The sequence below is a fragment of the Haliaeetus albicilla genome, chromosome 2 (assembly GCF_947461875.1).
Source record: "Haliaeetus albicilla chromosome 2, bHalAlb1.1, whole genome shotgun sequence".
NCBI classification, from domain to species: Eukaryota; Metazoa; Chordata; class Aves; order Accipitriformes; family Accipitridae; genus Haliaeetus; species Haliaeetus albicilla.
In genome coordinates, this window is record NC_091484.1 from 73,639,115 (window position 1) to 73,665,286 (window position 26,172).

Consider the following 26,172-nt stretch of genomic DNA (forward strand, 5'->3'; position numbering starts at 1 on the left):
CGACAGCTCCGTCTTGCAATCTTCTCCATGGTTGCATGGCTACAACCAGCAGCGGAATCGGGATCACCTTGTGTTTGCATTGGGTGTGACATATTAGGCCTGTTTTGCCTCTGCCAGAATGCTCTGTGCAAAATAACGTATCCCGTGAAGTATCCATTTAACACATGCATTTCTGTACAACCCACGCACTGAAATACATCATGCCGGAGCGGGACTGATGCCTTGCTAGATGTCTGCAAGCGCCCGGTGAACCCCTATACTTAACACCGTGGTGTGAAATGGAGCCGTTGGGCTCGTTCTGGTTTGACACAAAAAGGTGCTTTTCTGATCAAATGGGGCAGGAGCTGGGAGAAGCGGGTTTCGCGATTTATCCTACCACTGCCAGCATGTTTTTAGCAGCAAATTAGCCACAGCTCCCCACTTCTTACGGGGGGCATCCGCGTCGGACCCTGCTGCTACCTTGCTGGGGGCACTCGGCCTCCCCGTGTCACTTTTTTTCTGCCCAGTGGATTTATCCGTTGTACGTTTAATTACGCCACGGTGGGACAGGACCCTTTCGGCCCGTGTTTCACACAGCTCCCGAGGCAGCGGAGCCCCGCTTTGGAGCAGCTCCACCCTGCCATGTCGGACCCCTTGGCCAGGCCGTTTGGGGCAGCACAAAGCCGGGGCCCCCGCCACCAGCCCACGGGGTACCGGGGGTGGATGGGGCGAGGGGCCGCATTAGCAAGAAACAGCCCCAAAAGCTTCGGGGAGGTGCAGGGCGAGACAGGGGGTTTGGGGCTCCCGTGGAGGCTCCTGAGGAGAAGTTTGGCGGGAGCTTGCCCAGGGAGGGGGGTGAGAGGCGGAACAAAAGGCGATGGCTTCCCTCAAAGCCAGCCCCCAGCTCGGCAGCACAAGCCTTCTGCGTCCCCCCCCCGCCCCGGGAGGCACCGGCCCGAGAAGCCGGGGAAGAAATGCGGCTGCCCGCCGGGGAGCCCTCGGCGGGGCCGGTGCCCCCGGGGGTTGCCCTGAGGCAGCGGGGCCGGCAGGCAGCCTGAGGGGGCGAAACGTGCCGCAGGAAGCGCTGCCTCCCCCCGGGAACAAGCCTGGGCACTCCGCTGGGGGTGCGGGAGCGTTGCCGGGTTGTTTTGGTTCCAGTGCGGTTATTAAAGGGTCCCCTGCCGGGAAAGACCCTCCCGCCCCTCAGCTCTTCCCCCCCGACCACTCGCCGCCGGGTGACTGAAATGAGGTAAGGGCGGCTTCAGCCCTGGGGAGGCGGACGGCGGACAGGGGTGGGGGATGCCTCTTTCCCCCCAAAAGCGGGGGTTTCTGCGGGGAGGCCGTCCCGCAGGGGCAGAGCTGCCGGGCACCTCATGGGGGGACAAGGCGGGGAGCGGTAGCACCGAGGAAGCAGCGGGGCGGGCGGGCGGGGAGGCCGCGGCTTCCCGCCCCGGCGAGGGGGGCTGCCGTGGTTGGAAGCGGCTCTAACATGGAGGGGGAGGTAATGGAGGGAGGGCCGGCGCTGGGGAACCGCCCCGAGGTGGCCTGAGGGGGGCACGGCGGCGGCGGCGGGGCGCCCGCCTCGGCCGGGCGGCGGGGGCGGAGGGGAGCCCTTCCCGCCTCCCCGCAGGGCGGAGGCGGCGGCGGCGACGGCGGGTCGCTCGGCCCGGCCGCCCTCCCGCCTCCCCTCACCCCCGGCGGGAGGAGGTTCCCCGTCCCCAGAGGGTGAGTGCGGGATCGTTCGGCCGGACGACGAGCCCCGCGCCTCCACCCGCGTCCGGGGCGGTGAGTAAAGTGCCGAGGGCGGAGATGCCGGGGGGCCGTGTGGGAGGGATGGCGGCAGCCCGGGACGGGGAGGGCTGGGCGCCGCTGAGGTGATCCCAGGGCGGCCGGGGGAGGGGGCCCGCGGCCCCTTGGGGCGTTGGGGGCCGCCTGAGGCTGAGCTTCCCTCTCTCGGAGGCGTCGCCTCTTCAGCGTGCCCCAGGTTAGCCTTGAAATCGCTTTAAGAAGCGGCAGCGTGCCGGCAGGCTCAGAGCCGGGCTCCAGGTAGCGGTACCGCCGCCGTCCAGGCTGGGTCCTCTCCGAGGGGCTGGGCGTACCTCTGTGCCCGCGGAGGAGGTGCACCGGGGAGCCTGGGGTTGAAGGGCCGTCTCCCACGGTAGGGCTTCGGTTCCTGCGGAGAAAGAGGCGCTCGATGGCTTCAGCGCACCCTGAGAAAGTGATGTATCCACGGGGGAGGGAGGTGAAATGATTTAACGTGCGCTCCTCTTCCTCCTTTGCCTCCCTGTGCAGGAGTCTCGACTACCCTGCTGATTTTTCGGAGTTGAGGTAATGGCTGAAGGTGGTCAGTGGGAGATGGCTGGAGGCCCAGAGCATGTTCCGGGGGTTGCGCAGTGTCTATGATCTGACCCGCAGCCTCTGCCTTTGCTGGGACCACCAGGATGGGCAACAGTGGCTCAGCCGTGAAGGTCTGCACGGATCACCAAGGAGGCATCAACTGGCTGAGCCTGAGCCCGGACGGGCAGCGCTTGCTCACCGGTAGTGAGGATGGCACTGCGCGGCTCTGGAGCACTGCTGACAGCCAGTGCCATGGCCACTTCCAAGGTACAATAGCTTCTTTTTGCCTAGTTTTTGAGTCCAGGCCACACAGCACGTTCTGGTTTCTTTCAGTCCATGCAGCTTGCCGGGCAGCCAAAATCACGCTTGTTTTGTTTTGTGTTTTTTTGAGTATTTGTTACAGTAATGTTAAGCAGAAGCTATTTCAACCCCAAACAGGTTACCAGCGCTACTGAATGCATGGATCCTTTTATCTCAGGGTGTGGAACATAGCAATCGTTTAACTTGTCTCTTTCTGGAAGCTCTCTGTTTTACACCCTGATGAAATACTGACTTTTTGTTATTGTGTCTCTCTCTCTTTTTTCTGGTGGTTTTTGTTTTGTTGTTTTTTTTTTTTTGTCCTTTTAATCATCTCATTTTCCAGACACTCTGTATTTAGAACCTCTTGACCCAGAAGTCTGGAAAGAAACCTTACTAAATGGGCTGTTTTTTCCCCGTATTTGGCACACAGAAATGTTAATGGCTGGGCTTTTTAATTTTAAATTGATTTTGCATTTTAAAGAAAATGTATTACCCTTGGACTAGTATCTCAATAATTAAAAAAAGTCTGTAGAAAGTACAGTCATGCAGGAGTCAGATGTGGACTAAAGACGTTTGTATTTTCACTCACTCATGTTCTTTTCTCTTAATACAGAAAAAAAGAGCTCTTAAATTTGGAATTTCTAATCCTTTTTTTTTTCCCAAAGAAGAAATCACATTGCTGTGACTTTTTTGTTGTTGTTTGTTTGTTTGCTTGCTTGTTTTTAACTATTGAGTATTGTCTTTTTTCCCCACATCCTGCCATGGTTCTAGCTTCTGGAAAACTCACTGCATTTGCTTTAGGCTTAGAAATCCCTTTAAACTACTAACCAACTTCTAACTAGAAAGAGAAATGTATTGGATAATATTCAGAATCTGGCCTATGTACTGCTAGTATTTGGGGTAAACTCTAAAGAAGGTTGACTAGATGGTTTGTGAACTGTCAGTTGAATCAGATAATTGTATGTATTTTATATTTATGCACACACACAGTTGTTGTGTAAATTTGTATTGTACAAGCTGTAATTACTGATAAACCTGTATCTATAACACAGTTTCAGGCTTCCACCACAGCATAACCAACAGACTTCTGTGGTGGCTGCTTTTGACCAGACCAGCACCAGACCTTGTCTGCCACAGGGGGTTCTGGCATGCTTTGTGTGGCTCAAGTATTATTGATGCTTAAAATCTGACTGACAGACTTTGGTGCAGTAACCAAGATGCTTTTTGATCTTCTCAGAGCAGGATTACATGATGCTGTGAGAAAAATCCCAGTGGTTGAAACCTGTCCCATTTAAAATGCTTTTCAAAAAGCTTTCACAAAAATGTGAGGATGGCTATAGTTTTGCTTATAGCCCTGGTGATCTGCTTAATTTTTGGCATCTGGCGAATTCACTTAAGAGAAAACAAGACTTGTGTTTGTAACATGGATTCTGGTTCGCTTTTGAACAACAGCAAGGCTTTTGAACTGCAGGAGTTGTAGTAAAATCTGTTTTTGCAGTCAGTGAAACAAAGTGTTTTACTGGGCAGTCTGCTTTCCCTTGTGTTTTTTTACCATCTCTTTATTCTACAACATGATTCTGTTTTTCTAGTATCTTTGTCCATCTGTCTCTCTTCAATCACATTTGTCCTTATATTTTTTCTTTTCTCCTCAAAGAACAGTGTTATTTAAATCACAGTAGGGCCCACCAGCTTCAACCAAAGTCTGGGGCTTTCTTGTGCTAGTTACTTAAGAGGAAACAGCTCTGATCTTGAAAGCTTACAGTCTAAATAATTAAAACAGAAGAGCGCAAGATAATACTATCCCAACGATTAGATAGGTGACAAGAATTTCACACAAGATATCTTGGACAAAGCTGGGACTTGAATCCTAGGGTGATTTTTAAGTGCAGTGCATTTAATGATCCAATAGAAAAATGACACATCTTGCTAAGCAACAACAAAAGCTTAAGGTTGTAATTTTGATTCTTCTTTGCTAGCATTACCCTGTTTTTCAGCACAAAATTTTTAGAGTAGCAGTTGTGTCTATTTTTATTGTAACTGTAGAATCCCAGCATACACTGAATACTGTATAAATAACTGTGCTCTTATTCTTTCTTTCTGTGTCATTTCCTTAAAGGTATACTGATATTTTGTAAATTGTGGGTTTTATTCATGTTATTAGTCATAATGGGGAAAGTATTGGCTGACTTTTTACCAGATATGTTTTTTGTTTGCGTTTCATTCTGCTTGGACAATGAAATTAAACTTGCTGGTAAGTCTCATGTTGCTTCCTCTTTTCATGGTTTCATGCTTTAATTTAAGGCTGTTTGTGTCCTGACAATCAATGGGCTTGGTCGAAATGCAGCCTTTTTTTCCTGACTTCAGAAGAAGGAAGCAAAAGCATTTCTTTATTAAAAAGCTAAGCCAATTTTTTACTGGCTTTAAATGTCAATAGTCTGAGTTTTATTATACCGATATTAATTTAGCTCATTATGTTTTTATAATACTTTTCAATCTACCTGATCGGTGGAACTCTGCTGTTTTACTCTTTCACTTATTCCTTGTATCAATGAAGCAGAGTTTTCTGCTGTTAATTAAAAATGTTGTGTTTTATATAGATCCTTAAATGTGAAGAACATGGTGGTGGATTTAAAACTAGAGTTTCAGTCTGATTGTTTGTTTTATTTTTCTTTTAGTTAAGGTGAAGAGCTAGACTAGTCTATCCTGCTTGCATGCACAGTGATTGAATTTATTTCCTTTGTTATTTCTAGGACATGAAAGTTACATCACCTTTTGCCACTTAGAAAATGAGGCTGCCTTCACGTGTAGTGCAGATCATACCATTCGAAAGTGGGATGTGATGACAGGTCAGTGCCTGGCCATTTACCGAGGACACACATCAATTGTTAACAGGTTGGTTCTGTGGAGTTCTTCCCTTGTGTTCCTGTAATCTATTATTGCTTATATTGTCATTTTACTGCAGTTCTCCATTACTACACTAATAAAATGGGTCGTGTAAACCTTTGAGTTCATGCTACATGTGTTCTGTGCTGTAATGATTAGTTTTCCTAGCAACAGTGCTGACACATCTGTAGACAGCAGATAGGAGAGAAATGAAAGGCACACAGCAGGGGAATTGAATCCAGGGCTAGGAATGAAATTCCAGAAGAAATTATTCAATTGATAACAGATGCTTCTGATAAATAGATTTAAAAACATCACGTCAAGCCTTTGTGTCAGTAAGAGGGATAAAGTCAGGTTTTTTTCTGGAATTACTATTCCTGTTTGTGCAAATGAAGTTTATTATTATACTGATTGTGCGTGACTGATTGGCCTGTCAATTTAAAGTGCTTCTTAATAGTTGGACTGGATTTAATTAATGACAAATAGAGCAGTCAAAGATTGGTTGGGTTTTTTTTTGCATTTCTTTTTTGGTGGGTGGGTGGGTTTTTTTGTTCCTTACTAAACTCAAACCACATACGATGTGTAGCTAGATTCTGTAAATAGTTAGGAAGACTGGCTCTGTCTGTATTTTGGCACTGGCCTGATTTTTGCTTGAATCAGCAAATGGGAAATGTGTTCCCTATTCATATGACTTTGCTGCCAGTTTGAAAAGTTCCAGAGGACCAAACTCAGCTGACAAAGAAGACAGGTTATGATGTTCCCTATCACTGGTTTGGAAATATGAACTGTAGAGATTTTTCTGTTGTTATGTTTGGGCAGCTACAACTCATTATTTTGGAGGCCCAGTAAGTTGAATTCTTGAGCTGTAATCTCTGATTTGCTCTTCAGTTATGTAATAAGTGGGGTGCTCTTGCTCTACCTTTTTTGAGATCCTGGGCTAAGTGATTTTTCCTGCATTCTCTCTATTTGATGATGGAAAGATGATTATCTTTGCACAGTCAGTTATAGTTCAGGTTCCTGAAATGTTGGGGGATTTTTGGTATTTTAATTCCAAGCTATTTTCATAGATCAGTTTATAAATTATTAGTACTTGTTTACAAATAATTAATAATTATCAAGAAGGACTTGTTTGTTTTGTTTTTGTGTTTGGTTTTTTTTTTTTTTTTTTTAAACACACAAAAACCTCTTAGCTAGTATATGTAACTTATGAAAAGTACATAATAGTGCTGCTGGAAAAGATTTTAGGAAAACACAAATGCCCAAAGTTACAATGCTATAAAATGTCTATATCAATGTACCTGAATAAGGGGTCTCAATTTTAAAAGTCGAAACAGGGGGGTGTTTGGTTTAAAACAAACAAACAAAAAAACCACCAAAAAAGTTCATAAATGAGTGTACTAACAGTGACGCTGAATTAGGGTTATATATGTTGTGTTCACGTTAGTGTTTCTAACTTCAGGGTGTTTGGCATTGAAATTGTGACAAAAAATGGTTATGTAAAAAGAATGATACTGTTCATACATGCAGACTTTATTTTTTGCAGGATCCTGGTTGCCAAAGACTATCTCTTCAGTGGCTCCTATGATAGGACGGCCCGCTGTTGGAGCGTGGACAAGGAGAAACAAATCCAGGAATTCCGGGGCCATCGGAACTGTGTCCTGACTCTAGCTCACTATTCCTCCAGGGATGTTCTTGAAGAAGAGGAGGAGGAAGAGGAGGAGGAGGAAAGAGTGAGCAGAGACCTCCTGGTGACAGGTAGCACAGACTGCACTGTTAAAGTCTGGTGGGTGTCCAGTGGGCGCTGTTACCAGACTCTGCTGGGACACACTGGGGCTGTCTTATGCCTTATACTTGACGCACCAAACAGGGAGCTGTTTTCTGGCAGCACGGATTATACCATTCGAACGTGGAATATTGTCACTGGTGAACAGTTGAAAGTGTTCAAAGAGCATCAAGGATCAGTAATTTGCCTAGAGGTAAGAACAGAGGCTTCTTCAAGAGCCGTTTGAAGGGGATATCTGCATCCTAACTCCTATGGGTCTCAGTTGTCTTTTCATTCATAAAGAAACTCTTCCAAGACAGGTTATAAATGGTAAGCATAAACATTCATGTAATAACAAAATAGTAGTGCTCTGTGGTCTTGAGACAAATCCTCTTTCTCTAAAACAATTTCTGATATCCTCTTGGCTTCTAGTGGCTATCCTGGTCTAACTTCTAGCTCAGTATCTATTTAAATCCTCCTGGGTCTTGAAAATCACAAGTAGGTTTGCTGGGAGGACTGTTCATCTGAGTGGGATTGTGTACACAGGATCACCAGGCTTTTGAAGAAAAATAACCTGAGCAAGTAAACAGACACAGGGTCAGGTAGCTTGAAAAGGAGAGGGGGAAAAAAAAAAAATTCAGAGTGAACCAGGTAACTTAAAAAAACCAAACCCAAAACCCAACCCAAAACTGTGGGCAAAAGATAGTAGGAAAGCATAAAGCTGAAAGAAATCCTGTTTTAAAAACCACACAGACATAATTTGAGAAAAGAAAAGGAGAAAGAGATGGCCAAGACAAGAAAACGGGCAAGGAAAGTGGAAGAAAGAAGTAGGGCATGGGGGAGACAAATCAGGAAATTATGAAGGAGAGAAGGGAAAAAATTTGATGGGACCTGAAAAACTGTACCCTGTTTTTCTGTTTGCTGTATTTTTCTGGTGAATGGTGCCAGGTTGTTAAATGTTGCAGTGGAGAGAAGGAGGTTAGGCAGGTGAGGGAAAAGGGGAACTATCACACCAACACTTGTCCTGTACGCTCCATTATCCACCAGAAAATGCTAATGGTATATTTAAAGAAGGTATATAATGGTCTGTAACTTAGTTTCAGGTCAGCAAACCTTGTATAAGTGTGTGTCTGACTGAAGTTAATGACAATAGTTTTTCTCAGTACTTGCCTTGTTTGTGTTTGTTGTCCATAAGTGCTTTTCCTTTACAGAGGCTACAGTATGTATTTTTAAGAGCTGTTTAATAAATATTGCCTTTGTTTTTAAAGAAGGTAGTCACAGCTGACACAAGCAGACTAAAAACCTGATAGTATTGAAGGAGTTCTATTTTCCTTCAGTTTTAGAAAGGAAGAAAACGCACACAAAATCTTGTTGCCCTAGAGTAATATTTGTCTTGCTTGGGTAAATTCTCAGTGTTAAAGCTTATTTTTATGATATTGTGGTAATATATTTTGAGGATGCTCAAGTAAATCTGTTGCTGTTCTTAGTGTCACGCTATGTTTTGCTGTTTAATTGTAACTCTTCTCCAAGGCGCAGATTGGCAACAACAGAGCTTGCTTTAATTTAATTGGGTTCTTGCTAAAATTGTCACACAAAACTGGCTTGACCCTCTCCCAGAAGCCTGGGAAATTCAATTACACTCTTTGAATGCTCAAGAATGAGCAATACTTCTCCGCTTGTGAGCAGAGTTAAACAATGGTTTTACACAAACAGAACTTCTTGCAGGGGAGAAAAGCAAAACCAATACATCTATTTGGAAAACCTGAACAATTCAAAGTACACAAGACTACTGCTGCCAAGACTGTTGGCAACAGTCCTGGCGAAATCCTCTTCTAGCTGTGAGTAACTGGTAGCCCCTCACTTCTCTCATCACCAGCTGATGTTTGAGGCTAGAAGAGTCCAGCTGAGGTACATACTGCCCCCACAGAAAGCATTTAGTTTCTAGGCCTCTAAAACTTATCCCAGCTTAAGCAGTCACTGTACTGCTGTTGAATAGCTTTAGGCTGTCGATCTTTCCTAATTCCTCCCTCTTCCTTACTGGGTTCAACACTAGCCCTTCTGTTCCACTTGGCTGCTTCTCAGCACAGCCCACATGGTATTTTCATTCTTTTAGAAGGGGGTCAATCACCAGAATCCATACAAAGATGTTACAACAGAAGGGAAACTTCCTGAATAGAGGTGTTTATTTTTTTTAATTTTTGTTTTCTTCTCAAAAAGCTCTTGGAGCCTTTTTTTGCCTAGGGCTTCTTAGGGACAGTGTTGCAATCTGTGGCAGTGAGTTGGGATAGTATTTTTCAAACTGTGGGTCAGGAAGGACTTGGAGGTAGTTGTGAGTTGCTCACAGTAGCCAGCAGATGGTTTTAATCGTTGACGATAGTTCATTTTCTTCAGGGCAGAAGTGAGCTGCTAATTACACCAGATTTTCACTGCCCTGTCCTGGAGGAGTTGAGTTGGTACCAGCAATTAAAGGGTGTATAATTAATAACCTGTTCTCTGGGTGGTATAATGCTTTTGTGGAGAGAATAAAGGGAAAAAAATACAGACTTATTTTAATTTCATTTATTCAAATAAAGATCCCTAAGGGAGGGTGACCCTTCAAAAAGTTTGAGAAATGCTCAGTGTGATCTCTCATGCTGGACACAGATCAGGAAAAATCTGGATATTGAGTACATATTTTCCCCAACTTTAAAAAGTAACTGTTATTAAGAAGAATGCCGCAGGATGTTCTAAACTGCTACACATTAGGTCTGGACTCTTGCAGTCATCTCCCATTACTTTTCAGTAAATACCAATAGTGTTGCTGTAGCAGTGAATGGAAATTCATGGAGCTTCTTGAACGAGCGTTTCTGGGTAGTTATCCATAAAGCACACCCATGTTTTCCACCTTGCTTCCTGCGGTGCTGGCATGTGAAAAGCAGAGGGGTGATGCTGCAGGCGTGTTCGGATTTTGAATGTACCTCAGTTGCTGCTCTAAGATCCTTTAGGTGGTGTTGCCAGCTAGCATAGGTTAGAGGAGGCTGAAAGCAACTTTCATCTAGCATGGCAGAATGAAAAGCATTGGTGAGCTTTTAGCTTTCCCTTTTTCCCTGTCCTTGGTGGTCCTTGACAGTGGAGTGAAGAGGGTGAAGTGTTCAGATATTCCCCAGGGCTTGTCCTGCTGTCCAGGGGTCAGTCTGTTGAAGGTGATTTACCAGCTGAACTGACTGCATGTGGTCAATTGTCAAAGTGGTTCTGCAGGTACCACTTATTCTAATGCCACTCTTATCTTCCTTCCGCTATCTAAATTAGACTGACAAAGGTTGTGCCAGGAGACTTTCTGTCTGCAGTGGGAATCGTGTGCATGCTAGGTGCTTTGGCAGCCTGGACTACTTCACTCTCATAGTCAGGCAAGGTAACTAGCAGTGGAGCAGTCAGAACTCTTCACTCTGTCTCCCGCAGTGCATTGATAGCTTGGCAGGCAAGAGACGGCAGCTGTTTTGAGTGCTCCCTCTTCATATAAGAGCCAATGATGAGATTTTATAGGAAGCGATGGGAAAAAGCAAGGGTGGGCTGAGTGTAATCACACAGCTTATGCTAGTTCTTCCACTGAAAAATTTCAGGCCTGGCTAAAGACCAGTATTTGCAATTAATAACCAAACATGCATTTTCATTAATGTGACTGCCTGCAATAGGATGAATAACCCTGACTTAAATATTTACTTGTGTATGTTTTTCTAAATATCTCCAAAGTAGCTTTGCAAACTGTTCACAAGGATTGCTTTGTCCTTTGCTGATTGTTCTGTCTCTGAGTATTTATCAAAACTGTGCTGCCAAAAGCTGGCAGAGAGAAATGATCCAGCTTGGAATTTAGCTTGGATCCTATAGCAAACATTCTTGCAAGAAAACTCCTTTCTTGCAAAAGGAGTTTTAAATGAACATGAGTGGGCAAGGATTTGCTTCTGGTTTTCCTGCAAAAGGTCCTTTGTTTGGACCATTCCCTTTAGTTGCCTTTTAAAGCTGACTAGAAGAAAAGAATGCTTTGAACAAAGCCGTTGCCTGAACTCCATTTATACGCCTAACTGTTGTGATCAGGGGGACAGAATTTTTTTCCTTGTCACACCAGTTAAATTAAGTGCACATATTTTTTGTATTTTGTGTTTGTATTTGTTGTATAATTCATCAGAGGGCAAAGATGTGAATTAGAGGAATATGAATGTGTACAACACCTGTAGAAAAGAAGCATGTTTCTAGGACCATTACTTTGCACTGCAGTAAAGAAATTGAAAAATGTTCTCTAACAGCCAGACCAGAGAGCTCATTCTAGATGGATTCTCAGGAAAAAAAAACAATTTCTTGCCCACAGGGAGTTCGTTAGCTCGTTAAAATGAATGTGGTTTGAATGGGATCCTGAAAGTCTAACTCGGCCGAAGGCTTACATAGTTGTAACTTGAGATTCGTCCAAGTTGGCGATTTTCAACTTAGAAGTGGCTGTGAACAGAAGACCCAGCTGGCAGATTGTAGGAACACTGCCCCACATGTGAAATAAGCTGGTAATGGGCCATGTGGTTGCTGATGTGAACTCATCGTGAAGTTCCTGGGAGCCAGTCTGAGCACAGTGACCTTCAGAAAGAGGATGTGTCCCAGTCTGGAGAGCTGATTCCCTCTCCTTGGATGACGGTTAAATTGTTTCTTATAGCAGGGGTTAATAGGGCGAGCAAAATCCACTCCTGTAAGGTTGAAACACCTGCTGAACAGCTCTTTTGAAGATGTTTTTGCCATTCATACAGGTAGAAATTGTCTTAAGCTGCTGCATATATTCAGGTCAGCCAAGGTTGTGGAGCAGTAGGGTTGTGATTGTCTTGAGAGACCAACCCTAGATGTGATTTTTTTTTCTTTTTTTTTTTTTTTATTTTTATTCAAACTGTGGTGTGTCTGAGGGCTACAACCAAGGTTAGGGTTGCATAAAACTGGCATTTTTTAAGTGAAACCTGTAACTACTTCAGCATTTACAACCTGTGTTTTGCTACTGCTGTTACTTCGCTACTCACAAGCATGTCTGACTGAAATTTTTCATGGAATAGTACATCTCCAGTACTTTGGCCTGAGGATTAAGACAAATTTGGTCTGTTTGTGTGTCTCAGTGTTTCATCTGGTTCAAAGAAAATTCCCTCAGAGTAATGACAAAAATTAACAGTCCAGAATTACAGATACCAAGGCATTGATTTTTGCTGTCTGGCTGAGGTTTTAGAATTGGGCATCTGACTGTCATTAGGTTTTTAATTCTTTTGAAGCCACTTAGGTTTGAAACGTCCACTCGGCTCATTAGTATCTGAGCTGCAAATCTGTTCTGTGTTGTCTGCTCTGCTACAGGTGTCCTTACCTTGCCATGCTTTTCCTTGTCAGGAGCTTTGTTGGGCAGTTAGCTAAAGTGAATGAAGTGCTCAGAAGCCAGCCAAGGAAAACACAGCTTTGAAAGTATCACTGCTTCTCCAGGCAGTTGGAGATTAGAATGTTTCTACTGATCATTTTTAAACCAAGAGTTGACAGGCTTGGGTATATCTGGAAAAATCTATTGAGTGAAATTTTACATCTTTCCTTCTAAATCGTAAGAAAATTAAATTCTTTAATAAGAATAGGACTGGGACCTAAGGAATTGGGTAAAGATTTGGAGACTTTGGGCTAGAAAAGCCCAGTAGTTACGGACCTGGGGACCTAGCCCACAAGTATTTGCTGAAAATGACTGTGCCTGGATGCCCATACACAAAAACGGGTGCCAGTCCTGGCAGTGGCGAGGCTTAATTCCCACTGAAGCTGCAGTATGATCTTGGATTTTGGTGAAGAAGTCAGTATACTTTATCCAGCTCCTGAGAGGGGACAGATGGGCTGAGCCTAAGATGGCAGCGGGGATGTTTAACCCAAGGAACAGCAACATACTGTTTTGCCCAGTAGCCTAACAGAACTGGTGGATCTGGATTAAATGGTCTCTGCAGGCTGAGGAGATTTGAACCCACTTAGAGAGTCCCATAACCGCTGGATAAGAGAAGCCAAGTTGGTGTAAGGAGGTTAGCAAGAGTCCTAGAGGGGGAGCCAGCAGAAGGGTGACCTAAGTAGAAATCAGTGTTTTGGGGACCTGTCTGGAAGTGGGCAGGGGAACTATGTCACAGTCCCTCTTTCTTGGACTTTTTAGATAGTTTTCAATACAGTTATTACTTAAGAAAAGTGATTACAGGAGCCAAGGACCTGTGCTGCTGGCTAACCCTAGGACCTCCACTGCTTCCACAGCAAAGGTGGCTTGTGCCCAGCTAGCACGAGGGCATTTGCACAGCGTGACCAACCTTGGTGAGCTGGAGCCAAGGCTGCCGTGTCTGTGTTGTTGGGGCAATAGCCACACCCTTTGGATGCAAACTCTGAAAGAAGGCTCTGGAGTAAAAATACTGATTTGATACGGGTCAGGTTGGATTGCTGCCTCTCTTGCTCTTCTCAGACAGAATCCCATCTGGTTTTCATGTACTCTCTTGACCAGTTTCAGGGATACTGTGCAATGTTGCTTGGCACAACTGCCCTGAAGCGCGTAATGCCTTCTGTGCATCGTGGAAAGGGACAGTTGCAGCCTGGATCAGTGTCGCAAATCAGGGCTGCACTCTGGGATTTGGGCAGTCAAAAGTTAGGATGCTATGAATTTCAGGTCCTTTTTGGATGGGCTTCAGTTGCATTATATCATGATTCCCCATCTGTAAAGTAGGGAAGGTACTTATTTTATATTACACAGAGTGTGGAGCCTGCTTGTAAGGTGCTTTGGCTAGGGGAACATTATGTGATGATTATTATTATTTTGATTAAATACAGATATCTGAAGTTTTGTAGCTTAGGCTGGAGTTGTAAACTAGACCTATCTTTAGTCAAGTAAAGGAGTCGTCATCTTGCCTAGATTGATATAGATGGCTACAGCTGAGAAGGTTGTCCTTGTCAGGGGGGAGAAATAGTGAGTTTTAATGTGTGTCTGTTTCAGACATCTGCTTCTGACGTGCGGAAAACAGACTCCACAATCAGTGAGATTGTAAAGTAGGTATGTTCATTCAGCGCTGGGCAGCATGGGGGGTAGTCCCACCAAAGTCATGCGCACCGTCGGGTCTAATTGTGCAGGTTAAGTACATGTTCTACATACATAGTCACTAGATTTCCGAGAAATGTTATACATATTCATTAGTTTTCTGGGAAACTATTAGCATATGCAAATGTCCTTTACGCAGGCGCATTGAGGGTCTCTGGTGGTCTTCCATAGTCTTCCTCACTTGTCTGCTATTTGACCTTCCTCAGGTGATTCTGCGCAGTATGGTCTTTTACATGTTTTGATACATCAGTGCTCGTTAATGCCCTTATTATCTAAGTTCTCATTAGTGGTGTAAAACCATATGGTTAGTTTAAGCTAAATTATCTTCAAGGATGAGAACAAAGGCAGGAGTTCTTATCTTTTTTGGCCCTATCTATTCAAGCAAGGCCTCTACTTGTGCCTTCTTGACAAGATCGTAAATTCATCAAACATTTAATTAAGTTTTGTGATTGTTCATGGTTCCTTCTTGCTCACCACTCCCAAGTACCAGTCTCTGACAGGCTTAATCCTTGACGAACTCCAGTCTTTGGTATGTAAAGTTACAGAGACACAATCATTAAGCAATTAGCAGTTCGTTCTCTATATCACTTCAGGATGAGATGAATTGTGTCCTAGACTGCAGTGACTATAAGAAGGCTACCTTAGCTATAGATAACTGCATCAATTTAGATGAGATGATGCCTGCGCCATATCACTAAAGGCAGATCTGATTTGCAACTTCAACCTGAGCTGATAGCTCTTGATGGCTTTCTCCACTAATAGCTGTTTCGTGCTCTGTGTTTTAAAAATACCATGGAAATGAGAGGCTGTGTGATGGTCAGAGCCTGTACTGGGTTTTGCTGTTGGCTGTGCTGCAGGCTTCGTCTGTGGCATCTGGTAGATTGTTTAACCTGTTAGTAGTGTTTCTGTGCAAGGCTGAAAATCCTTTGCTACTGTGCTCACCTGCTTGAACTGGTGAGGGGGAGGAGGGTGCATGAAGGTGTATATTGGGGCAGCCTGGGTAGCACAGAGGCTTGGAATTTAATGAAGATTGTTGGTGTGCTGGCCATCTCGCCAGTTGTCTGGGCATTGGAAGCTTTTATGGCTCTTACAATCCTGGTGCTATAAATTACCTGAGTAAGCCCATGTCATTTAACACATTTTTATATTTAGCAAATTAGCAAATCTAGACAAGTTGCAGCTTTTCTGTTTCACTTCAGCATTTATATACCCACTTAAGTGTAGAAATGAAGGAGCACAACCTAATGTACCATTAATGTGGAGTGGCATTTACCTGCAGGAGGTTAAAACTTAGTGTTTTCCCTTGTTCAGTGAGTGGGTTGATGCTGCTAGCAAGATGCCTGAAAAAGAAATGCAATGACTTGTCCAAGAACAACACAGCAGGATCTCAACTCAGAGCATCCTCTTCCATTTAGCAGGTGCAAAGTGACAAGGTTCTTCACGCCCATTCAGGTTGAGCCTGGAAACTAAAAGTCAGGGTACCTTCCTCAGGCTAACTATATAGCTCGCAGTTTTTGTTAGTGCTCCTGGGCATTCCTTCTCTTTCCTCATTGAGATGTAGCATTAATGCTATTGCTAAAACAGCTTAAAAGTAATAGGATGTGACATTTCAGAATACTGCTGGCTTTAACGGTGGTACATGTTTTACAAACTCCTGAGATGTAGCTGTGAAAACTGTCCGATGGGCCAAGTTCTGATGGTAGGAAGTGTGGCATGCACTGCCCCAACTGGGCTGGTGGGAGATGCGTCGAGTGATATCTTGATCTGGCTGCATACATTTCTTACATGGGTTAGCATAGTCCCACCACTGTAGTGCTTTGTATCTTAAAATACCTTTTGTTTCATGTTGTTGTAACACAGCGCAAATAATTTCTTGCACAAAGCTCACTTATGATGCCTTTTGGGAATGGGGTGATTCCTTTTTGGAATGGGAGTGGAGATCGGAGAGTGTGAAAAACATTCCAACCTTACAGATACAGAGAGTGCAAAGAGCAGGGACTGGAGGTTTATAATAATCTAAGGTGGTAGAAGAACCAGACCCTTAAAAGTGACCTAAGAGCAAGACCCATGTCAAGTCGATTTGTCATTTGTTCTACAGTTAGTTTCCTGGAGATACCTGAGAAGCATAAGGGGTTAGTGCGCTGGTCATTTGAACCTTCTGATCTGTGTGTCTGGAGGGCAAACAAGGTGTCATTACTCCTTATGCAAATTCTGTTTCTTTGCGGGGGGGTCAAGGTTCTTGCTCCTGGCTCTCCATCCTTTTGATACAGAGACTGCTGCAAATCCATGAAACTTATCTCAAACTACAGCCCATGGATTGCTGTGAGAGCCTGCGATGACTGGCTGCCTTCATTACGTTGCTTTCAGATGGTAGGTGTTGGGCCAGTTCTCAGCTTGGAGGAGCATGCAATCGGAGCTGTAGGTAATGATGGCTGTTAAAACCCTTAGTTTGTTTTCGTCAGATGGACATAGAATGCAAGATTTTTCTCTGGGCTGTGGAGAGTTTCCCTGCTGAGTTGCCAGGCTTTGGATAGTTTGTTACTGTGTAGTGGCTAGTTATATAGTCTTGCAGGGGATCAGTTATTTTCTCTCTGTTTTGGGCTCCCAACTGCAGTCCTTCCTTTTGTCATACTCTGTCACATCTTTGTAGAATAAAAACTCAACCTCCACCACTAGTGAGTTCACACAGTGTGCAGGATGACTAGTGTAATGAGGCACCCTTCTTCTTTGGGATTTATAGGCAGAGTTGCTCTAAACACACAGCAGGCGACAGTCTGATTGAAGACGTTTAAAAACCTGTGTAAGCGTGGTTAATTATTTTAATCACTTGATAACACAGTCTAAAAAGACTTGTGGAAATGCATATACAAAGCAGTTTCAGGGAAGAGTTAGTGTTTCCAAGTACTGACCTTGTGCAGAGTAATCATGTTAAACCCTGGTTTATGTTGTGTAGGATTTTATTTTTAATTTAATTTTATTTTTTAATTTTTATTTTAGTTTTTGTTACCCAAAATTATTCTGAAATTTTTGTTGTAATTAAACCTTACAATCTGATAAGAGTTCTTGTCAAGCATGCTTTGCAAAAACTACAATGCAGGGTTTTTTTTGAGGCTGTATTAATGTAATTAATTATGGAAGTAGGGTTAGCATTGTTAAGCTCACTGAAATCCTGCCTGCTTGCACCAGCCGATGGGTTAAGTTTTTTATCTTCTGAAACATGGGAGCTGTTTTTAAGGCCCAGAAGTCAATGGGAGATGTGATCGTGAAGAATGCAAGGTTGGTTTTGCTCACCATCCCTCTGTTTCAAGGCATAGTTGTTGCTCTTTGTAACAGGCTGTTGAGTTGGAAACCGTGACTTCGGATGAGTCACTTCAATACAGTTCTCTCATGAACGTGCCTGAGAGACTATTGCTGATGTCTTTTTCTCTTCCCTTCAGCTAGTGAATCGGCACTTGTATTCGGGAAGCGCGGACAGGACAGTGAAGTGCTGGTTAGTAGACACTGGGGAGCGAATCCAAACGTACAAGGCTCACAAACACAGCGTTAGCACTTTGAAATACCACGCTGGGATCTGTAAGTTGCCTTTCCTATGTTCAGCAATCCCATCTCCTTTTCGATGTTTGTCTTTGATCAAAGATTGTTAATAGAGAATACTGTAATTTTGAAGGCTTGTAAAATTGTCACTTTTTTCAACTCCAGCATGTTTATGTTCAGTATCAAACTTTGCTGCATTACTCCATGTGCTTAGGAAGGAAGCTTAGACCTTCCTTCCATTTTCCACCTCCCTCTTCTGGCAAACGAAGAGGCAGTTGCTTTGTTTCTGTTACCAAGGGAAGTGGCTTAAATCCTGAGCTGTCTGTGGGTTGTTTGTATAGCCATGGTTTAACCTCACTAGTCTGATGTCTGTCAGTCTGCTTCTGTTGCATACTCGGGGACAGCAAGAGCTGCTGCTGGATGTGCAGCCCTGTGCCTGCCTCTGCTACCTTGTAGGTACTGTGTAATGGACTGTCCTAAACCGGAATCGCATCTCAGATGCTCACTGCTTCTTTCTAACAGTTAGGCTTCCTGTTCAGACTCTGACCATCTCCTAGACTGGTTTTCCACAAGTTCTTTTCCCTTTATCTGTCCTCTTTCATGTACTTGTTCCCCAAACCACCTTTCTGCAGTAGCGAAGCATTGCTTGCCTTACTAATGCTCAGGACTCAGTTCCCCTACTGTCAGTACTCTTGTTAATAGTGGTATCGACACATGTCTATTGTTGACATAACAGTATATTCTGACCATGAAACCTCCCTCTTTAAATCCCTCTCTTGGCTGGCTTTCCTTCTGCATGTCATCTATCCATTTCTGGTTTTGGGTTGCAAGACTGCACCTCTGTTTTTATCAGCCTGAACCTCTCTATGTGTCATCCTGGTCTTAATCCTGCCATTGATGTTAGACCTGATATGCCTTCATTTGCTTCCCAAATAAGTACTTCTTTCCTTCAGGGTAACCAGGATGGCAATGCCTGTCTTAAGCTAATCTAGAAATCTGCAACGCTTTTCTGATTTTGATTTCTGTACTTCAGCTATGAAGCGAACATATAACACCAAATGAATGGTTGCTATTTGGGCCTTGATATCTCTTTTGGCAGGTATGTGTGATAAATTTGTGATAGTGATAAATGGCTGACAAATGCAAGATGGTACACATTAAAAGAGAGTCATATCTGCACAGGCAGATTACAGTTTAATGTCAGTTGTCTAGTGCCATGCTTGACATGGCTGACTGACCACATTTATAACCCAGTAACTGAACTGATTTCTTAATTATGTTTGGAAACTTAACGTGTAACCAAGCCCATAGGTAGATTTTGATTTTAATCAGGAAGCCTTTTTTTGGTCTTTCTTTCAGCATCAGACCCACAGCACTATTTTTCTCCATTAAAATAGTTAATCACAATTTATGGTTAATTTCAGCTCTCCTCACCTATATTGCAGAACTACCCCATTCGCCCCTACCTGCAGGTTATAATTTCTGCCGATTTCAGCTTTTGCAGTTGCCTAGAAGGTTGCAATGGAAGGGGAAAGTGTCTGAGCTTACGCTGCACCCTTAAGTTATTATTGCTCAAAGGTGCAGGCAGATAGGGCAGGGGAAATGAACCAGAAATTTTAATCCAGGATGAACACTGGCAAACAAAATACTGATTTTTTTTTTATTTTATTTTTTTTTTGTGTGTGTGTGTTCCCCCTTTTAATTACAAAGATACAAAATAAAACATTGAATTCATCAAGACTACCCAAAGGCAAGATAACTGTGCAAAGCTGATGTTGGCCTGATCCAGTGAGGAATCTTCATGTCTGGGTGGGAGATGGAGAGACTGTCTCATTCATTAATGAGACGTTCAGAGCTGCGTTTTTTTCAGCATTGATCCTGCTTTTCATGCAACCAGTATAGACTTGACCACACTCTGTAAAACCATCATAAACAAAGTTTAGGCTCAAACAAAAGTTTCTTTATCTGATGCCACCCCCATCAGCTCTGCAGCTTTCTCTGTCTTCCCCCTCATCCTACCACCCTGTCCCTGCCATACACATACATTATTTTGCTATAACACTTTTTTTCTTGAAATGCAGGCAATATTGCTGCATTTAGTCAGACCTGTGAAGAACATCCTGATAGTGTGATAGAAGTATTCACAGAGTTATTTAAGATCTCATTTTAAATCAAATGCAAACATACTAAAAGTGTCAAACAGGGAGAATTGAATTGTTCCACTTGAAGGGTAGAAAAAATGTCATAGAAAAATATTAGGGACTTGTTTGAATAGAATTTAGATGCATTTTAATTCTTGAAAGAGGAAATTTCCCCTTAGAAGTTAATTTATGTACTATGATTGCTTGCATTATTGCAATACATTATTTACACAGTAATACACTTATTTACACAGTGTCTAATAGTTTTGTTTCAATTAGAATTACAAAGACATTTTCACGGGATACCAAATGTTGGAGCTAGTGTAGCTTAAAATTCTAGCTGTTCACCTGGGACAGATCAGCACTGTATGTCCATTCTCTGTCTCTCAAAAATGCGGAGAAAATACTTCAATATAAATGATGTTTGTTAGGGTTTATGTCACATTTGCACCAGCACAAGCACATTGAAAGAATCTCAGCTGGGAAGTGGTAACTTTCTGTTAGAAGATCTTGATTCTGTTGCTTGCTATCTGATCAGTACCCAAAGGCTCATTGCCCCAGTTTACCATCTAAATAAGAAAATATACTAGAAGAATGAGAGGAAAAATATATTTGTGTTTTCAAAATGGCTTTATAGTGTACAGGGAGTCCAGACAGATCTGAGAACTAAGCTTTAAATCATCAGAATGTGTGTGTTTCTAGTGGCTTTCCTCAGTCTGCTTGTATAATTAATATCATGGGGTATATTAAAGCTGGTTCTCAATTTAATTTACTTAATGATATTATGTTGGTTATTTCTCTCCTACAGTATGTGCACAGTCATTTAAAATTTAATGTGGTTTATATTTTTTCATGTTGTAGAAACTCCAAGAGAACATTTAAAACCTGTTCTCCCTCCCAAGAGTCTATGAAATTGAAGTAAAAAATAAAAATGAATTATTGATTTTGTTGTTGTTGTTGGTTGGTTGGTTCGCAGGTGGTATATATAAGTGTATATTTAAATGCTAAATCTGGGTTAGATCAACAACTCCCCTTTGAAATTCAGAGGTGCAAAGAGACTTCTTAAATCCAGAGTGACAGTTCAAAAGACATAAAGGATGTCTGTCAAAAGCAAAATCCTGGTAGTGATAGCTAAAGTAAACTAACAGCTGCATAGTGAAAACAGCTCTTAATTGGTTCTTACTCTCTGCATGTGTGTAATAGTATTCAGTGATTTCCATTCACTGGAAAAAAATCTGTACCTTGGTCCCTGCTTTATGTCATTGTTACTCGTTTGCAGAATGGGATGTAATGCTTTTTCAGGATAGTATTGGTAATTGAATTTATAGTGGCCCATATAAAATGACATTGATTTTCCACATCCAGATGTTTCTTGAAGGTGCACCTAGGAAGTATCCAGCCTCCTGCTGTTTAATTTGAAGTTGGAAAGCTGATGGCAGGAGGTAGCCTGTTCTCTCGTCTCTTGTAGTCCTGACTTTACTGCCTTGATAACTTCTTTGCCTCTCTTTAGGAAACCAGTGCCTGACTTTTCCCAAAAGATACGGAATCTGTTGTCTTCAGGCACTTCAGTTTTGTAAAAATCTTGCCATGCTAGTGGCTTTTGCAAAAGACATGAAATGCAGGGAGCAGTGAATAAATTGCTTTTTGCAGTTCTGAAATACTTATCTCTAGATAAACTTGAGGAGTTTGGGTTAAGTGAAGGCAAGTGAGTGTTTATGAAGACAGTTTGTAATCCTTAAAGCACACAAATGGGCTCCTTTGGGGGCATATTGCAAAGTATAAAATCTAAATATTAAACACTGCCTTACAGTTTCCGGATGCAGTAATTCTGGGGATTTGATGTGAAGATCCTGACGTGTTGAAAAACTGTTCTTTGGACATGTTAAGATACCCTAAGGAAACCTGATGAACAGCCAAAATCTCTGGTCGTGCTTTATTTACTTAACACCTCCTGCCCCCTTGTAGCACATGTACACTATAGCACGTAGAATACAAGAGTTATAGCCAAAACCCTCAAATAATTCTGTGCCATACTGAAATAGAGATTATAACCTGGGCCTTGAATCACTTAAAGGCTCTACTGCTTGCAAAGATCCTAAGCTACAGGGTTTAGCTGAAGAAATCTACCACACTGAAAGAATTTATAAAGCTTCTTTGTAAAGCCGCCTACACATGCCACTCACTTATAAGGACAGAAGATTTAACTGTGGTATTTCAGCAGAGATGGCCCTACCTACTCATAGTTGAAAATGGGGGAAATAAAAAAAGGTATGCCAAATTCATATTATTATTATGAGAGGTGGTAACGCTGTTACTGTGGTTTGCAGCTCCACTGTACAGATCCTTCTGCTGCTTGATGCAGTAGCAGGAGTGATAAAGATACTGTAGTACTGAATGGAAACCTGAAAATAACTATGGTAAAACAAATGGAAGGCTTAGTGGAAATCCTTAAAACCAGACTTGAGATAAATTGCCTGCTTAGAATTACTGAGGCATGTTTAGGCAGGGAAATGTATGTGGAAGAGAAGAGCAGGAATAGATATTTGAATTGTGTGTGGAGTGAAATGCTGATATATGTAGGAACTTCAGGCTTAAGGCAGTTCAGTGTTTTGAAAAATATGAATGAAAACAAGCACACGCTGAGGTCAGTGAAATGAAAATGATCTGAACTTGCTGTAACTGAGAAGAGAATCAAGCCTAAAAATGATATGTCATGCTCCTTTGTGAACTAGTTTTAGGTACATTTTGAACTCACATGAACTGACTTTACATGGCTGCTCACATCTGGCCATGCGCTGTGTTGTGTGGTTGTGTTGCAGTGTTCACAGGAAGTGGTGATGCCTGTGCAAGAGCTTTCAATTCCAAGAGTGGTGTCCTGCAGAAGATATTCCGAGGACACAAGTTTATCATCAACTGCATCCAGGTCAGGAAGGGGTTTCTTTGCTGGGATTTCTCACTTCTGATTGCTCCCTCATTTGTTTTGTGGGAATTGGTGTGGCTAGCTGTTCTGTGTGTCTTGGGTTGGATGTTGTTCTAGGGTAGGATGAAAAGTAACAGACTTGAATATTCCTTTTGTAATTTTAGACAAACTCGGTAATAATAAGGATAAGTGAAACCACAGAATGAGACCCCAGAGACAGTCCTATGTCTGTGATTGGAGGTTTTTCAGGTCAGGTTAGACAAGCAACCATAAGCAATGAGACGGATGTAACTGAACCTGTGTAGGGGCAGGGAATGGACTCTGACCTCGTGAGACCCCTTCCATTACAAGACACCAGTGATGTGTTTGCAATGCTGTAGGGGGGAAAAGAAGTTTCTGACAAGACCAAAGCTTGGCTTTGTATTTTTTTTTTTGTAATTTCATTTCCAAGTGTACAGGGCAAAAAATCCTGGGAGGAGAGAGGACTGAGAAGTGGCGACCTTAATAGGATCTTGAGTATATTAATGAGGGATGGATGAGGGGGCTGTGGTCACGCCGTGCTTGTGTGGTGCTTCATGCTGATGTAAGCCAGCCTGCCTCTGGAGACTGCGAGCGCCCATGGTGGACAGACTGACACATTGAGGGGAAGATGATCAAGACCGCCAGCTGGCTTCTAGGGTGGGGTGAGGGCAACTGGAAACATTACCAACAGCAGCAAATGTTTCATTAAGGAAATGAGATTACAGTGGGGAATCAAGGTTAAATTACTGCAGGTTTGGAAGAACAGCAAATTTTGAAGGAGGAATTGTACCTATAACTTACTGCAAAGGAAGACGGGAAGTGAGAAGGAAAGCATTCCTGAACCGCTCCCCTGCCCCCTGATGCCGATTTTGGTGTCTCCTTAAGCTTCATCTTCAAAACCAGCAGTCTGAAACCAGCACAGAAATTCCCAGCTACAGCCTACTCTGACATTAAGTTTAGTTCCCCATTGCTTTTCTAGTGGGTTTAGGTTATAAATAACTTGCTGTTTATATTTTATGGCTCTGTGAAGTGGCTGAGAAATGAGTCCTGCCTTGGTAATGTCTCATCCCACTTCAGCAGCTTTTGTGATAATTTATACTGGCTCTTGCAATGAGTTATCAGGCCTTAAGTGTTAGAATCAAGCTGCATTTGCTCTGATTTTTTGATGGTTTGATTGTGCCTATTCCAAGCTGTATGGTTTGGTATTGTGACGCTGTTGTTCCAGATCCACAACGAGTTGCTCTACACAGCTTCCCATGACGGCACACTAAGGATTTGGGACATCCGGGGAATATGCAAGAGAAATAAGCGGCGTTTGAAGAAGGAGAGATCTGCCCAGGGCAGGAGCTCTCAGAAGGGAAGTCTGTCTCGTCTCTTCAACAATAAAGTTGGCTGTATGGTACAGCAAGAAAATGGGGAACACGAGGCTGTTGAACTAATGTGACTGTCAAGAATAGACTTCCCATCAGTGACCAAAGCTGAACCTATTGTTTTCTGCACCACTGTGTCCACGTAAACCAGAACTTGGAAAGAGATGGGAAATGCCATTGCTTGAACCTCTTTTTCAGGAGCCAGGATTCTCTGTGTCAGATGGACTTGTCAGATATTGTTGCTGCAGATGACTCTCAGCTGAGCAGCGCTGGGGTCAGGAGGGAGTGCAGTGTGGTTCAGGTGATGCACCTCTGTGTGTGTGTGTAATTAAGAACCTTACTTACGACTGCTTGTTTTCATTTCCCTCTGGCACAGAGGTGTTGCACACTTCTGCCTGTCTACTGTCTAATAAGAAATGTTTTCTCCCTTTGTTTGGCCAAATGTAGAAATGAAAGGTGCCCCGCAGTACAACTGCGAATTCAGTTTTCACAGCTGACGCTTTGGGTCAGTTTTTTGCTGATCAGACCAACTGACGCAGGATGGTATGGCTCAGCAGGAGGAGTTTAAAGCAGACTGGACACCCCTCTGGGAAGTTGGGAGTAGTAGGACAGAAATTAATTTTTTTTTTTTAACAAAACATAAGCTAGAGACCAATCTAAACCTCAGACCTTTGGTACCAAGGTCAGCTGTCTGCCAAGGCACAACAGTTGTCCTCCTCCCAACAACCTAGCAGGTTCTTTTTTTACTTTTTACAATCTCACATTTAGCAAAGGAAGCATCAATGGCCTCACACATGTCTTCTGTGTGCTGCCAGCCGCCTGCTTACCCCAGGCATGGTTCCCCAGATGGGAAGCTCCTGATGGGCTTCTCTGGAGGGCCTTGTCTCAGTGGGGCAGGAGGTGGAGGCTGTTCCCTGGGCACCAGGGCTATGGTGGCAACTGCACCACCTCTGGGCAGCCTGGCCCACTGCTTGACTGCCCTCATAGGGGAAAGGTTTTCTTTATATCCCCTGGGAATGTCAAACTGTGTTCTTCAGAGGAGAGAAAAGCAAAACAGGAGGATTTATTGGGTGCTCTATGTTTATCTTTCCTCCTTACAAGGCCCTGTCTGGCCTTGGTTTGCTAGGTTGTTAGTAGCATCAGATAAGCAGTCAAACTCAAGAAGTTCTCCCAGTCTTTTTCCAGGTTCATCCCTTCTGATAACCACTGAGCCATGAATAAACAAGGGTTCTTATATTTTTCTATTTGCAGATATAACTCTTTGTGGAACCAGTACAAAAATATCTAACCACATGTTTTTATTTTTATGGCTTTATTTATTCTGTACTACAGCAAGATAAAAAATGCTGTAATCCTTTTTTAGAATGGACTAATAAACATGTGGCATTTACAGACAACTGTCTATTTTTTATTTTCTTCTCATTTAGCAGGGATGTGGCTGGCTGCAGATGCACAGCAGTTAAGAATGGATGCAATATGGAAAAAAAACCCCAACCCGTATACTTTTGGACACACTTGTCTTTCCCTCACTGCTGGGGCTGGAGTCAGGCCTGCCATGGAGCTGTCCTGCCTCCTGCCAGTCACCAGACTGCTAGAGCTCGGTTTCCCTAGTCAGGGGAAGGGATGACCAGCCACAGACCAAAGCCCAGTCTTAAGGGAAAGCATGGACAACAACGAGCCACACGCACTGGCTCAGCGCTCACCGTGGTGGCACCCAAGACCCCTACTCCAAAACTGTGACACTGCATCATTGGGTCAGGCCTGTCACTGCTACTACTTACCCTCCTTGCCTCTCCTGATGAGCAGCTTTGTTGGCTGTCACCTGGCAGGTTTCT

General features: G+C 43.4%; 1 protein-coding gene across 4 annotated transcripts; it reads left to right on the top strand.

Moving 5' to 3' along the window:
- The first annotated feature begins 924 nt into the window (after positions 1-924).
- On the top strand, positions 925-25,734 carry WDR86 (WD repeat domain 86). 4 transcript variants are annotated; one of them, XM_069778244.1, is made up of 7 exons: positions 925-1,228; positions 2,272-2,583; positions 5,367-5,508; positions 7,043-7,475; positions 17,789-17,924; positions 22,846-22,949; positions 24,193-25,734. In XM_069778244.1, the coding sequence occupies exons 2-7, from the start codon at positions 2,421-2,423 to the stop codon at positions 24,409-24,411; spliced, it is 1,197 nt and encodes a 398-aa protein (XP_069634345.1). In that variant the 5' UTR covers positions 925-1,228; positions 2,272-2,420; the 3' UTR covers positions 24,412-25,734. The 4 variants fall into 4 exon arrangements, with proteins under 4 accessions (XP_069634345.1, XP_069634342.1, XP_069634344.1 ...); XM_069778241.1 differs by lacking the exon at positions 925-1,228 and adding an exon at positions 1,636-1,773 and having other exon boundaries at positions 2,275-2,583; XM_069778243.1 differs by lacking the exon at positions 925-1,228 and adding an exon at positions 1,636-1,764.
- The last annotated feature ends 438 nt before the right edge of the window (positions 25,735-26,172 follow it).